This window comes from Corvus moneduloides, chromosome Z (genome assembly GCF_009650955.1).
Source record: "Corvus moneduloides isolate bCorMon1 chromosome Z, bCorMon1.pri, whole genome shotgun sequence".
In the NCBI taxonomy this organism is placed as follows: Eukaryota; Metazoa; Chordata; class Aves; order Passeriformes; family Corvidae; genus Corvus; species Corvus moneduloides.
The window spans coordinates 54,156,222-54,169,509 of NC_045511.1; the positions used below are offsets into that span (position 1 = coordinate 54,156,222).

The 13,288-nt window shown below is 35.3% G+C and overlaps 1 protein-coding gene across 9 annotated transcripts in view; it reads left to right on the forward strand.

Annotated features, from left to right (window-relative positions):
- MCTP1 (multiple C2 and transmembrane domain containing 1) overlaps positions 1-13,288 on the forward strand; it is a 236,581-nt gene that overhangs the window by 129,916 nt on the left and 93,377 nt on the right. For all 9 annotated transcript variants that reach the window (XM_032096447.1, XM_032096449.1, XM_032096450.1 and 6 more), the window contains one exon: positions 598-717. In XM_032096447.1, coding sequence (XP_031952338.1) covers positions 598-717 — 120 coding nt within the window. The remainder of the gene's footprint in view (positions 1-597; positions 718-13,288) is intronic.

Here is a 13,288-nt window from a genome sequence, read left to right on the forward strand (position 1 = left end):
TTCACTGGTTTGTTCACTTTTTGTGGTGAAGTGTGTTGCCATTTTAGAGGATCTAAGTACATTTTCCTGAATCAAAACCTAGAACTCTTATTTCTTACATATATATAATTTGAAAGTATGCAGATTACTTTGGTAAATACTTAAAACAGTGTTTTCAAAATACATTACCGCAGACATTAAATGATGCAGATATCTTAATTATATTAGAGCAGTAATGTTGCATGGTTTCAGGTTAGTGTCCTGCAGCATCATTTTATTTTAAAAGGCCAACATTTGTTAAGAAAAGCTTAATAAAACTGAAATCTAATTAACAAAATAATTTGTGAAATTTTTCAAGTGGCATTTTAATGCTGAACAGTTTTTATACCATATAGAATTAAATTCAACAAATACCAGTTGACACAATTAAAAATTCTCTCTCTTCCAAGTCTCAGATTTTAAACTAACTTGCTCAATTTGTGAGCTAGAGAGCTTAATATTTTCTCAGCCTTCACCCAAATTGAGACAGTATTGTTAGCATGAGCGTCTCCTGAAACACTTGAATGTTTGAAATGAAAAAGAATGAAAAATATTTTCATTCTTTCTTCTTTTTAACAGCTACTGTTAAGGAACTTTATCCGGATGAAGCATTGTATCATGGCGCTTGTTACTGCTGTGTGCTATATTAGCAGTTGTTTTGACTGGGATTCTCCACCAAGAAGTCTAGCTGCTTTTTTGGTATGATATTCTTTATACTATTTTTAATCATCACAGTGTGTTTGTATTCTAGACTGAGAGACAATACTGTGTAGATGTGGAGGTTTCTATTTAATTTATTCAAAACTTTGCATTATGATGATACCATAAGTCATGTTTATTCAGTTTTTTTAAAAAGCAATTAAGTTTAAAATGTCACACAAACAAGATGGAGTGGTTTTTTAAAATTTATAACTCTATATATATAGTATAAATGTAATTGCTTATATAAGTTACAAGCAGGTGATCCAAATCAAAATAGAGTCAGTGAACTATGGATAATATATTTTAAGCTTCTTGCAAATTACTTCTGTTAAATTTTGTTTGGTCCCCTTGTATATTTAATAATGAATCTTAAAGTATTTTTGTTTATTAATTATTCAAAGATGGTGTTCCTAGATAAAAAAAATCCACCAAAATAAAAAAACCCAGCTTCAAAACCATTAATGCAAACAAATTAACACCTTTTAGTCAGCAAGCTCTGGTCATAGTTTTTAGTGAATGGTTTTTAGTTAATTTGTTTTTAGCTATTTAGACAAATCTGCTGTTTCTTCATGAACATTATCTTCATTAGTATTAACCTTTATTTTTCTGTTAAATTTTGAAAATTCCAAGCATAACTGTAGATTGCATTGGGTTACCCAGATAAATATCTCTTTATTTTGAAAATCATAAGAGCTACTAACAAGGCCAGATTCCCAATTTATTTTTTTGATTAGAATCCCACTAGGAGTAAAAATGTATCCATGGACATACTTTCTGGATTATCTAAATTTATTAAATTGGCTGAAATACTGAGATTAGGAGCCTCTCCACCATGATTATGAAAAGGGAAAGGTTTTGGTATAACTTTGAGTAATTACAGACATCTTCTGGTGACAGTACTTTTTACCTGGGTGCCTGAAGGTCAGGTGCCTCAATTTTGGAGAAATCAAACCAGGCATTGGAGCTGGCTGTGCAGTGAAATGGGGTAGTTGGGTGTGTCACCAAGTCTTGCTGTTTTGCAGAAAGTTTCTTGTTCCAGGGGGCTCCATTTGTACTGTGTCGCTTGTTAAACCACCTTGTGCCTGTCAAGGATGGCAGCACGCTGTCGGTGCTTGGTTACCATGTTTGTTGGGAGTACAGGAGATACACGTGCTCTTCAAAGAATCAGGGGTTTGTACTTATATTGATGTCTGTAGTAATGGCACTATGTGCAAAGATTAAATACTGTTTACTGTAGAAAGGCAATCTCTGATTTCAGTTAAAAGTTATCAACGCTTCATGGGAAAATGCAAGTTTCAACATAAAACTCAAATGTTTATATTGCTCTTACTGCTCCAGTTAGTAAGTATTCATCACTCTAAGCTGTATTTTAACATGGATATGGAACACTCAGCTGTTGCCAGCAGAAGAAAGGAAAATGGAGAGACATCCTATTCTTTGGGCAAATTAATTTTCTTTTTCCTATGGCACATTGCTGTGGCCAAGGAAGAAGTTGTGTTGCTGTTAAACTGTAATTTTTTCTGGTCAAGAAAAAAATCAGTGTCATAATAAGTAGCAGTACATAAAGCATAGAATTTGAGTAGGGAGGTCAATAATCAGTATGTATTTTTCTTAGAGTGTATTGCAGTAGAAACATGTCCCTGACTATATTTTTATAGATATATTCATATTTTTCATACCTATCTATATATAAAAACATATATATCAAAAATCTGATTTTCTTGGTTTTCTTACAGTATTTGTTTTGCTATGTAGGTGTTGCAGTAGATTTTTATGTTTACATCAGTGCTGTGATAGTACAGATGTATTCCTGTTCTGCATCCAAAATGCATCCTGTGCTTTTCGACCTGATGCTATTCTCTCTAAGGATCAAATATTCCTCTGTCAGGCAAAAGAAGTTTTTGCTGGCCAAGTCAAATATATGTGAATTTTTATCATGATTATAAGCTTTGGGTTTAGATGGTTTCTGGAATTTCGTAGGCTCTTGAAATCATGAGAGTAATCCACTTGCTTGTGTTATGATGAATTATACTTGCACTAAGGTTACATTTGAATTTAATAGAGTGTATAAAATAAATGTACCTATATGTTTCATTTTCATCTCTTCACTATAATACAAATTATATCTCCTCTTGCAGTTGTCTCCTAGAGGTTAGAAAATGTCACAGTGAAATGTCAGTGCCAGAAAGGAGATGAGAAACAGGCTGTTCTGGAGGTTTTCAGCTCTTTAGGCAGGCTAATAAACAACATACAAGAAGTAAAATTTTAAACTAACCATTTCTTCTATCCTGTTGGATTTGAAAATATACCATGACGGGTACATCCTGATACAGATTTACAGTCATTTCACGTAAGTTGCATATGTAGGGGTTGATATTTCATATCTCCCAATGCCCCATGTCCTTAGCATTACAATTATGGATACTTTTTTCTAGTACCTTACCATGTGGCTTTTCTTTCTGATGGGGATACGCAGGACCACCAGTGAAGAAACTGGACAAATAGCTCAGTTTTCAAAAATGTAATTACTGAGATAGATCTGGAAGGGAGAACTACTCTTGGAAACCTACAGAAAACCTTGATTAATATGATAACTATAGTAAGCTACAGTTACCTGCTTTATATGCCTTGTGCACTCTTCACTGCAGTTCTTTTTAAAGTCATTCTCCTTGGAGAGTCACTGTTAGTCACCAAGGCTAACAGTGTTTATTGAAAGGGCTTGCTGATTATTTATACTCTTGAGTTTAGCTGTCTCAAACTTTTACATTATTTGGGACACTTTAGGTACAGAAATGCTGTATTAAAGTTTTAGGATGATTCTTTCTAAAATCTGTCCGAAGGCATCAGCTCAATGACCAGTGTTGCCTACGCTGTACATAGAGATACAGAAACTTGAAGTTAAGTTTTCAGTGTTCTAGATTATGCATTTCCTCAACTAAACAATATTTACCTGCTTCTGTTAAACTTCATAAGCTCATTACCTTCACTGGGGATTTTGTCTGAATGACTTGGGATTTTCACTCCATTTCTTTTTTCTATGATTTGGTAATTCACAGCAGAAGAAAAACTCCTTCCAATATATATATATTTTTATACTTTTGTGCTGATATAACTGTGATGTATTAATAGCTGTTATTTTTCTGATACTGAAAGATATTAATAAATAAGTCATGAACCGTAGGTTGATCTGGCTAGCATATGACTTTGTCTTAGAGCAGTTAGAAAATTCTATATTCTCTCCTGCTTTTTTGTATTTATTTCCTGTTTAATAAAGGAAGTGCGTAGCAACAATATTAAGTCAGTATTTCAGTTCCAGAACAGCTTTATTATACCACATGTCTAGAGGCTGATCAAGAATGTGTTATGTACCTATGTTTATGCTTCTTGAGAACCTAAACACAGTGGGGAAAAAACAGAATGTGTAGAGAGCCTTTGCCATAAAATCACGTTTTTCTCTGTTTAAAACAGACCTTTGCAGTATTTAGCAGTTATTTTTTTTTTTTAATTTGGTAATTAATATGGTACATTTCAGGCAGAAGAACTGTAGTATAAAGTGTGCAAAAGTGGATGTTTTTTCTTCAGATTAATCCACTGTGGGCACTGAAATGTCAGCTAAATTGGTCCTAATTTTGATCAGCTTCTGACCAGACATTGTGGTCTTATAGATGTCAGTGGGTGCAACATGAGGGGAAAAAGGTGTGTATTCTTTTTTCCAATACTAGCATTTCTCACTGTAATGAGCAGAAAAATAATTGGACAATGGAGCTATCAGTAAAAGAACACACTTCAATGTGAGTCAATGAATTATTTTATGGGACTAACTTTAATCTTGAAGTGTGATTGTAGATAATTTGTGCTACCATCTGTCCATTTGGAATTCTTTTAGCCATTTCAGTCATTATAGTGTAAGTACTGCTGTGTTTAACATTAACATTTGATACACATTTAATTTCTGTACTGCTCTGTGGTCCTTAGGGAGCTTTACTCTAGTGCTACATGAGAGAGACAAAGTATTGATCAGTTAACATTTCAGCTATGTATGTTGCAAAATTAATGAAAATGCCAGACAAAAATGTCAGAGTGCACGAAAAGGTAAAATTTAAATTTGGAAGTTTAATGAAAAGTTTAAGATGCGCATTGTCAAAAACATCCCCTTGCCTTTAAAGTACTTTTCATAACTGAGTAACTGAAGAGAACCACATATTTTACTTGGAGGATCACTAAACATGAAATATGAGGGAGTATATCATCTTCAAAGTGTTTGGTATCCCCAAATGGCCTTGGTAAAGTACTTAATTGCCTACTTGAACACTCAACTGTTACTCATAAAATAAACTTCCTTTCTCACTTGGAAGCTGAGTGTCCTCACCTGATGAACACACATGTTAGCCTCAAATTAAAGCTTCTTATGAACACGGTCTCCTATACCTGTTCTTCTTCTTCTTCTTCTTCTCTCTTATGCATACATAGAGAAAGTACTTTTGTTCTTTCTCAGCCTCTCAAATATTGATAAAATGACTCTCCCTGCATCCAAGTCATTTGTCAGGTCTAACTCACCTTCACTTTGTCTTCTAGCATTACAGAATTCATGTGTGAAAATGACATAATAGTGTTCCTTGCTTTTGATGAAGTGTTAGTTCTCTTGCACATACGCCACTTAGTTGTGGAGGTGTCACATTAATTAATTGTAAAGGAAACAGGAAGGAAATGAGACAGTAAAGCAATTTTGTCAATTTGCTTAGCTTTTCCCTAATAAAAGGGGAAGCAATCACTACTGTGTATTTTGGAAGCAATGTTCACTCAAAGATGAAAGACAAAGATTATGTTTCCAGAGAGACTTCATGTGACACCATCAGGAGTTGGCACACATTTGTCCTAATTATTACATATTTTCCTTTTTTTCCCAGACTGTAATAGTAAGAGAATCAGAATTTTCAGATAAAAACTTGTAGATGATCCCATTGTGGATACCATTATTGAGGATACAACCTTCAAATTGTTTTTACTAAACCTGGGTGAAAAGTATCATCAAATTATCTTTGCCACCTCTTGTCTAGAATTTGAAATTTAAGTAAGTGCTGGTAAGGTAGTTGCAAAAGCTTTTTTTATCTCCCAAAAAAAGCCTTTCCAAAAATTGTTGTTGCTGTCAAAACTGCCTGTTCTCCAGAGATTTACAGAGGCAAAGTAACATCACAATGGCAAGGCCAGGAACAAGATTCATTTCTGATGCAGGTTACACATATGTGTAAGAGTCTTTCAGCTTTTTGTCATCTGTATCCTCATCAGCAGTTTAGAAGAAGAAGTGGACCAGACTGCTGTGGGGTTTGGTGGGTTTTTTTTCAAAATTAAAGCAGACAAAAAGAAAAGTGTTCTAAGTTCTGTTTCCTTTTTCCTAATTTTCTATATATCAGCAGAACTAATGTTGGACCTCTGCAAAATTACAGTGAAATTTGAGATTTTTTGCAACACTTAGCTATACTTTGTGCCAGGTTTTAGAAGGTGGAATAGGAAAGAAAAAACCAGCAGAACCTGGTATATATAACCGTAGAGATACATTAGCTATTAATACTGAAAGAACATACCAGCACCAGCTGTGATTTAAAAAACACTTCTTAACTATAACAAATGAGGAATGACACTGGTGTGGAAAAACTGGTGTCATCAGTCCACATCTTTTGTTTCACAAATTGTGTGTTTGCAAATCTGAGATAAAGAAAGACAGGGGAATATTTATATATGTAAAAGCCTCTTTTAGTATTTTATTTTGTTTATAAAAAGTCACTTTCATTTGACTTCCTTCACAGAGTGAATGCATACTTGCATTTAGCAGTGAGATTTATTGCCAAAGCACAGACCTGTGCTGTTTTCAGTAATGTAGAGCATCCTGTGTACTGCCCAGCTGCTGTCCCAGAAGAGTATGTGTCTGTCTTAGGTTCTCTGTCATTTCTGCCATCACCATCCAGGTGACTGGGGTGCCCACCCAAGGTTGTCTAAAATGGCACTAACTCTACCTTTAAGCACTTTAATAGCTCCCCTAGGTGTTTATTTTACCTGCATATATATTTTAGGTACCTAACTAGATGCTGTTCTGTGTTTCTTCATAATCTTAAGGTGCTAAATCTCAAAAACACCTATGCTGTGTGGGGAATTACTTTCCTTATTTTGTAATATCAAACAGGAATAGGCAGCAGCATAAAGCAACAGTATCCCAAGTCTTAGACTTTGCCTTTAATACCAGACCACTTTTCCCACGTATTTTCCTTAGAAAGCTGACAGTATTCTGAAAGTATTTATCAGATCTTTTCACATGCTATTACAGCTGCATACACCAAAAGTCTGATGCACAAAAATGTGTAGAAGTTGATAAAAACTATTATTTACTCTACTGTATTTAGGATTACCTAAAACGTTCTAAAAACAAGGTTAGATTTCCTGCTAAGGCAGTGATGTGACTAGAATTCTGGGCAGCCAGTTTGTGTGAGTTGCAGTCTTGCTCTGCAGTATGTTTCTCATAACCTGAGGCAGCCCCCCACTGCCTGGTGTTACTGGAAGAGTTGCAGAGTGGACCATTGGGTCCCCAGAGAGGGCTTGCATTGTGTCACCAATTCTTACTTGCACTCTCCTCTTGAGTGCATAAACTGTCCTGAGTGAAAAACTGCACTTGAAGGAATTCAGACATCATTGATACTGAATTTGGGTGATTACTAAATAGTTTGGGTGTTCTAAAATAGTTGTGTATTCTATCATACTCGGGTTCCCTGAGGTGCTATTTCACAGTCATTGCAGGTGATCTTGGCCATTTAACTTCCTTGACTTAGATACTGCACATGTCTGAGTTATAAGATACCTTTTCATCATCTTTTAATGATGAGTCATATGAGAACTGGCACATTATAAAATCATATTACAAAGAGTGTTTTACTTCCTTTTTATTTTAGTAGCAATAGGTATTACAAAGGTTTGTTTTGAAGTGAAAGTTTACTTCCTTTTTATTTTAGTAGCAATAGGTATTACAAAGGTTTGTTTTGAAGTGAAAGAACTGTAGGACACACTGATTTCACTGGGCCATTCAGTAGTTAAAATAACATAATATAATGGTTTTGCCAAAAGTTGCAGTGTAGTAACAAAAGAAGTAGGTATGCTGTGTTTTGGTAAGAAAAGCCCAAGTAAGGTAAATCAGACAGAGAAGCAATGTTTCAAACTTTTGAAAATACAGTGTGCAAAAGGCTTAGAAAGGACAGCATATTCAGAAGTTAAATTAGCAGTTTCTTCCAACTGCTCCTTAAGGAATTGTCAGTGTACAACTATAAAGTTTGTTTAGCAAAGTAGTTTACTACCCTGTAAAGTAGTTGTTTGTTTAGTACGTATGGAGCTGGTAGGTGAGGATGTAAGCGTCTGGGTGGAAGAATTAAGAAAAAAACCATTTCCTTTCATGTACTGGATTTTACTGGAGTAAAAACACTTAAGACAATTTTATAACATTTCAAATATGCATAAGAAATATATTTGTCTTGCTTATATTGTTTAACTCACAATTTTATAATTCCAGTTTTATAAATTCACTTTTAGTAGCTGAATGGGAAATCCAGGCTGTTAAAATAAAAAAAACCTTAGAGCATATTTTGTGTCTGCTAGTGCCACATATGCTATATGACTAATAGTAATTGCTCTTATTGGTGATGTAAGTAAAGCCTCTGAAGAAAACAAAATCCTAAATAATCATTGCAAGAGTCATGTGAAGTTTTGTCCCTTTTTCCTAAAAAATGAGTGTCTGCTGCACATAGCTTTATCCTATGTTTTTGACAAAAGAGAGATACTGCATGCTTTCCATTTCAAAAATGTCTGGTTTGGACCAGGAAAGGGTTTGAAAGCTTCTTTCATTCTTGGAAATCTCTGGTGGGTGGTGATGATGTTTGTGGTGATGATGATAGCCCAAGCATGAGGTGGACTTCAGTGCAAGAAGCTTTGTTTCCAGTAGAACTCCACTGAGATTTATGTAAGAAAGTCATGTGAAAGCACTTGTCTTTTACAATTGTTTTTTGTCAAAGTTAGGGAAATTTCTTTGTGACAGAGTGTGAAAAAGCCATAGCACTAGAAATTGTCCCTTGCTTGGGATAACAAGTCTGTGTACTGAGCAGACGGTCTTAATGTCAAGGGGACAAATCTCTGAAGTGTGATGTTACAGAAAAATGTTTAAGAAGTTTACAAATTGTGGATATTTTTACTTTTCTTCTAAATTATGTATGAGTTATAAAGCAGCTTATTAGCATAATTTTTGTTGTATAGTTTCAGTTAAGGGTAATGAAATTTCCATGGAGGTTGTTTTCCATCCCTGAAAAATTACAGTTAAATCAAATTTTTCCAAAAAAATGATGCTTTCCTGAAATGCTTTTTAAAGTGCTCCTCCTCCGTCCCTCCCAAGGCAGCACCTGTGGATCTCAGTGACAAGGATGAATCATGCAGATTACTATCCAGACAGAATGTTCTCTTAAATTTATCAATTAAAATTGTGGTTGTGGTTTTGTAAAGAAAATTATCTTGTAGCTTTAGCCATGTTACTGGTAAAGCCTGCATGGCCTACCTTGCACAGTAACATCTTGACCTGGTCATGGCAATATAAAGAGGAGTAAAAACTGCCTCAGAGATCATTTTAGTTAAGTGTCAAAGCAAGAAACAATGTTGTCTAGATAGTTTTTTAATGCATGGAACACTCAAGAGTGTGGACAGAATGTTAAATTTTTACGAAGTGTCATGATTAAGTGACTTCTGCAGGAAAGGAGAATTTCAGTTGATCTTGAAGTAAAAAGCCTGTAAATGTCATAACCACTTGTTCAATAAAAGCAGCATCTTTTGTTTTTTATTTTTAACTTATTTACTTTTCAAAAGAACAAATATAGGTCTTTATACCTGGAATCTGCTTAATACTTTGCAATTAACAAGGCTACATAATTTAAAAGTAGTTTATTTTGGGTTCAGTGGTAGATCATATTTATTGAAGGGTAAGTATTAACACTTACCAGTAGAAATAACTAACATTGTGACCCCAATTGTTAATGAAAAAAAAAAAAAAAAAGGCTGCAGCTGATACTGAATAGACTTACAACTGTATGGCAGATCTGTGTGTTTGTACATCTCCATGAATAACATCTACTTTATTACTGTAGCTCTGAAGTTAAAAGAAACCAACTACTTTCCAGGGATATAAGTGTTCTATGGAAGACCCACTGATTTTCAAAAATAAAAAATTGACATAATTTAGTCTTATTTATTTGGGACTGACCACTACTCTCAGAGCTGTTATTAGCACTGTGAAGTTATCTGTTAAAACTGGTATTATGTAATTGGAACTTCTGGTATTTCCTTACATTTCTCCTCAGTTCTTAATTGCACGGTTTCTGTTTAGCTGTTCTCACTCTGTTTCTTTCTGGTGCTCATTTACAAGGCAGAGAAAAAATCTTTTATCTCAGAACAGAAGGCACAGGTGCATGTATTTGAATCTTTATTTTCCAATGACAAATTCTTCATTTACCAGGAAAAATGTGTTTTTAAAATTAAAACCAGCTAATTCCCTTGAAGATGAGTGATCAATACTGTAAGGGATACCAATAATGCTTATTTTAAGCATGTTTTCCCTAAAAAAAAAAAAAAAGACTGAGTAATCTTTGTGTGGTATACAGTATTCTTTTTGCTCTTTTCTCTTGAAGAAGAAATAGTACCAGTAGATAAAGAAGACCTTTAACATGAGTTAAATTTAAAAGTAGGTATTTTTAATATTTGCCACCATATTAATTATTACTTGCTTAAAGCATCACTGTTGGCAGAGGGATTCTGAGTTAATAAACACATCATAGCATTAGTATATAAAACACAATATACTTTTCCCAAGACAATGATTACCATCATAAGACCACATTAACAGCACTTAATGCTTATTCCTTAAATGCACTTGATTTTCATCTGTTGGAAATAGTATCATAATATTGTAGCAAGTAAATATGGAAATGTACTGGAACGATTTATTTTACAGTAGAGGTAACTAACACCTTGTTAGAGCTTTGTTTCTGTATTGTATTACTCTCTTCATAGCACTGCAGCTTCACATCAGCCTCAATAGGGGTTTTAATCCTGAATATTAAGCTTCTTTAATACAATTCCAGTGAAACATATTAAAAAAAAAATTATTTCTTCATCGCAGTCTATTAGGTGGAACATTTGGAAAATAACTTCAGTGTGCTGGTAGGTCTTTATAATGTAGTATTTTCACATTCAAGAATCGCTTTGGCTGTGATTTATGGCGTTTTAACCTTTTAAGACATTTCTGCTTTGCTCCAAGAGTGCTTCAGGTTTTTATTAGCTACTTTGATTTCATCAGTATGAGCAAGATACAACTCTATAAATTACTGGTTCAGTGGAACATCAGAGTTGAGAGCTCCGTCAGCCCCATCCAACGGATGGTGGGCCAGTCTGGAGTTACCTACCACAGCCTGGGCTGCCCACCCAGGTCAGGCACCCTTCTGCCTCTCCACTGGAGCACCTGCACACCTGCAAAATGAGCCATGTCCCATTCAGCCCTGCAAGAACAGCTCTATTGTTGCTTTTTCTGAGGGAAAATTATTCCAGTTCTACTTCTGAATTAAAAGCAAGGCTGTTATTACTTAAAGGATGTTAGGCCTCACTGCTTTTTTAAGAAAACAAATTTGCTGTAACTTTATCTGTAATTTAGTACCACTTAGGTGCAAATAGAGGCTCCATTGTTTAGAATACAAGGCAGAAGTAAGGGTTTGTTAAAGCCATAAAACAGTTGGGTAACTATTGTATTTCCAAAAGCAGCCTTATCAAAGTCACAGGCTAGGTAAAAAAAAAAAGGAAGAAAAAAACCTCCAACCCAAACCTCACACAAAAAACAACAACCAAAAAAAAACCCTCAAGCAAATACATTCATTATACCATTAACAATCTATTGTGAGCTCACTCCAAACATAGTGTTAAAGAAGTAAGCTTTCTTTCTACATGGAGAATATAGAAAAATTGCAGATTTCCCAGAAGTTAATGTACATTTGCCTTGACCAACAGCCTACCCGGAGGATAGTCATCATAAAGGCTACTCAGCTCTTTTTGTGCAAGGTTTTGGTTTGGTTTGGTTTTGCTTTCTCACAATAAATATGGCAGAGCTTTGCTGTCCTCAAATGCCACCTTTTTGGGGAATATGATGTCAAAATGGTTAAACACAGTTCCCCTTTTGTTGGTTGATTCTTGAATGTCAGGATTTCATAAGAAGAAATAATACTGCTTAAAACTGCAGTCCTGTATGCATAGCCCTTGCAACTGATGCTGTTGAGGCTGGTCCAAATCAGTGAAGTATTTTATTCTGTCAAAGTACATTTTTAAAACCATGTGCTTGTTCACTGCCATACATCCTGATTAGACAGCAAATGTGCAAACTCTCTCTCTTTTTTTTTTTTTTTTAGTATGAAAAAAACCCAGTTTGGTTGTAGGAGTTTGATCTTGCTGATTAGCAAAATTAAAGTTAAGAACTTAATGTGGTTTCTAATCATCTGGCAGCTGTCATTAGTGAGTGACAATGCAGCTAATCCCCCCTTCCTCCCCACCCCGACACACAAGCCTACTCCTCCATTCCCCCAAAAGCAGTGGCAGCCACCTCCGGGCACACTCTTGGCTGAAGCTGGGAGCAGGGAGTATGTATCTGACCTGGGATCTGAATCTGGGAAACTCTGGTTAGTATGCTTCATTGTCTCCGGATCAGTGCGCTCACCCTTCTGCTCCTTTGCTTACAATGTCTAATATGCCTAATTTGAATTAAATTATTTTAATTAAATCATTCCACTGTTTCTCACAGTGCAAGACAGTTCTGAGAGCTGTAACTGGTAGTGTTATAAATCAGTGTTATAACTGGTAGTGTTATAAATCAGGTGTCCCTCCTTGATTGGGCCAAAGTTAGTGAGCCAGAGATGACTGTGGATTCTGGCACAGGCAGAGCAAAAAGTGTATGTGAAAAGAGTGTCGGCACATAAACTGGAACTGAGAAATACAGCAGTTACTTTTATAAACATCAGAAGCATTTCTGCTGGTATTTTTCTCTCAGCATTGTGCCACAAGTGATGGGTTCACTGTTTGCAGGGAAGGCAAAAGGCTGAGAAGGGGGTTTGGGGTTTCTGGATGAAAATAAAGTTCATCTTAGTTTATCTCTGATTTGAGCAGTCCTGTCATTTGCCAGTCAGAGTGTAATGAATGCTTGGCTGCATCACCAGACAGAGTTTTGTATAGGTAACTCCTCAACAGCTGATGACTCTGCACTGTGGTACTGAGGCTTGTATTTATTTTATTTTCTGCAGACATCCATTCTTTCTCACATTCTTTCTATTAAAATCCAAAAATTTGTCTCCCCCAAGATGCAGAGAAGAAAGTAAACTCAAAACCCTGAAAAATTTCTTATGCAGGAGGAGTGTTTTAAAACGGAGGTGCCTGTGCTCTAAAATGTGATCATTGATTAATTAAATTCTGTTGCCTACCTGGAAATGACAAATATGGCACTTCTTTGAGACCACTT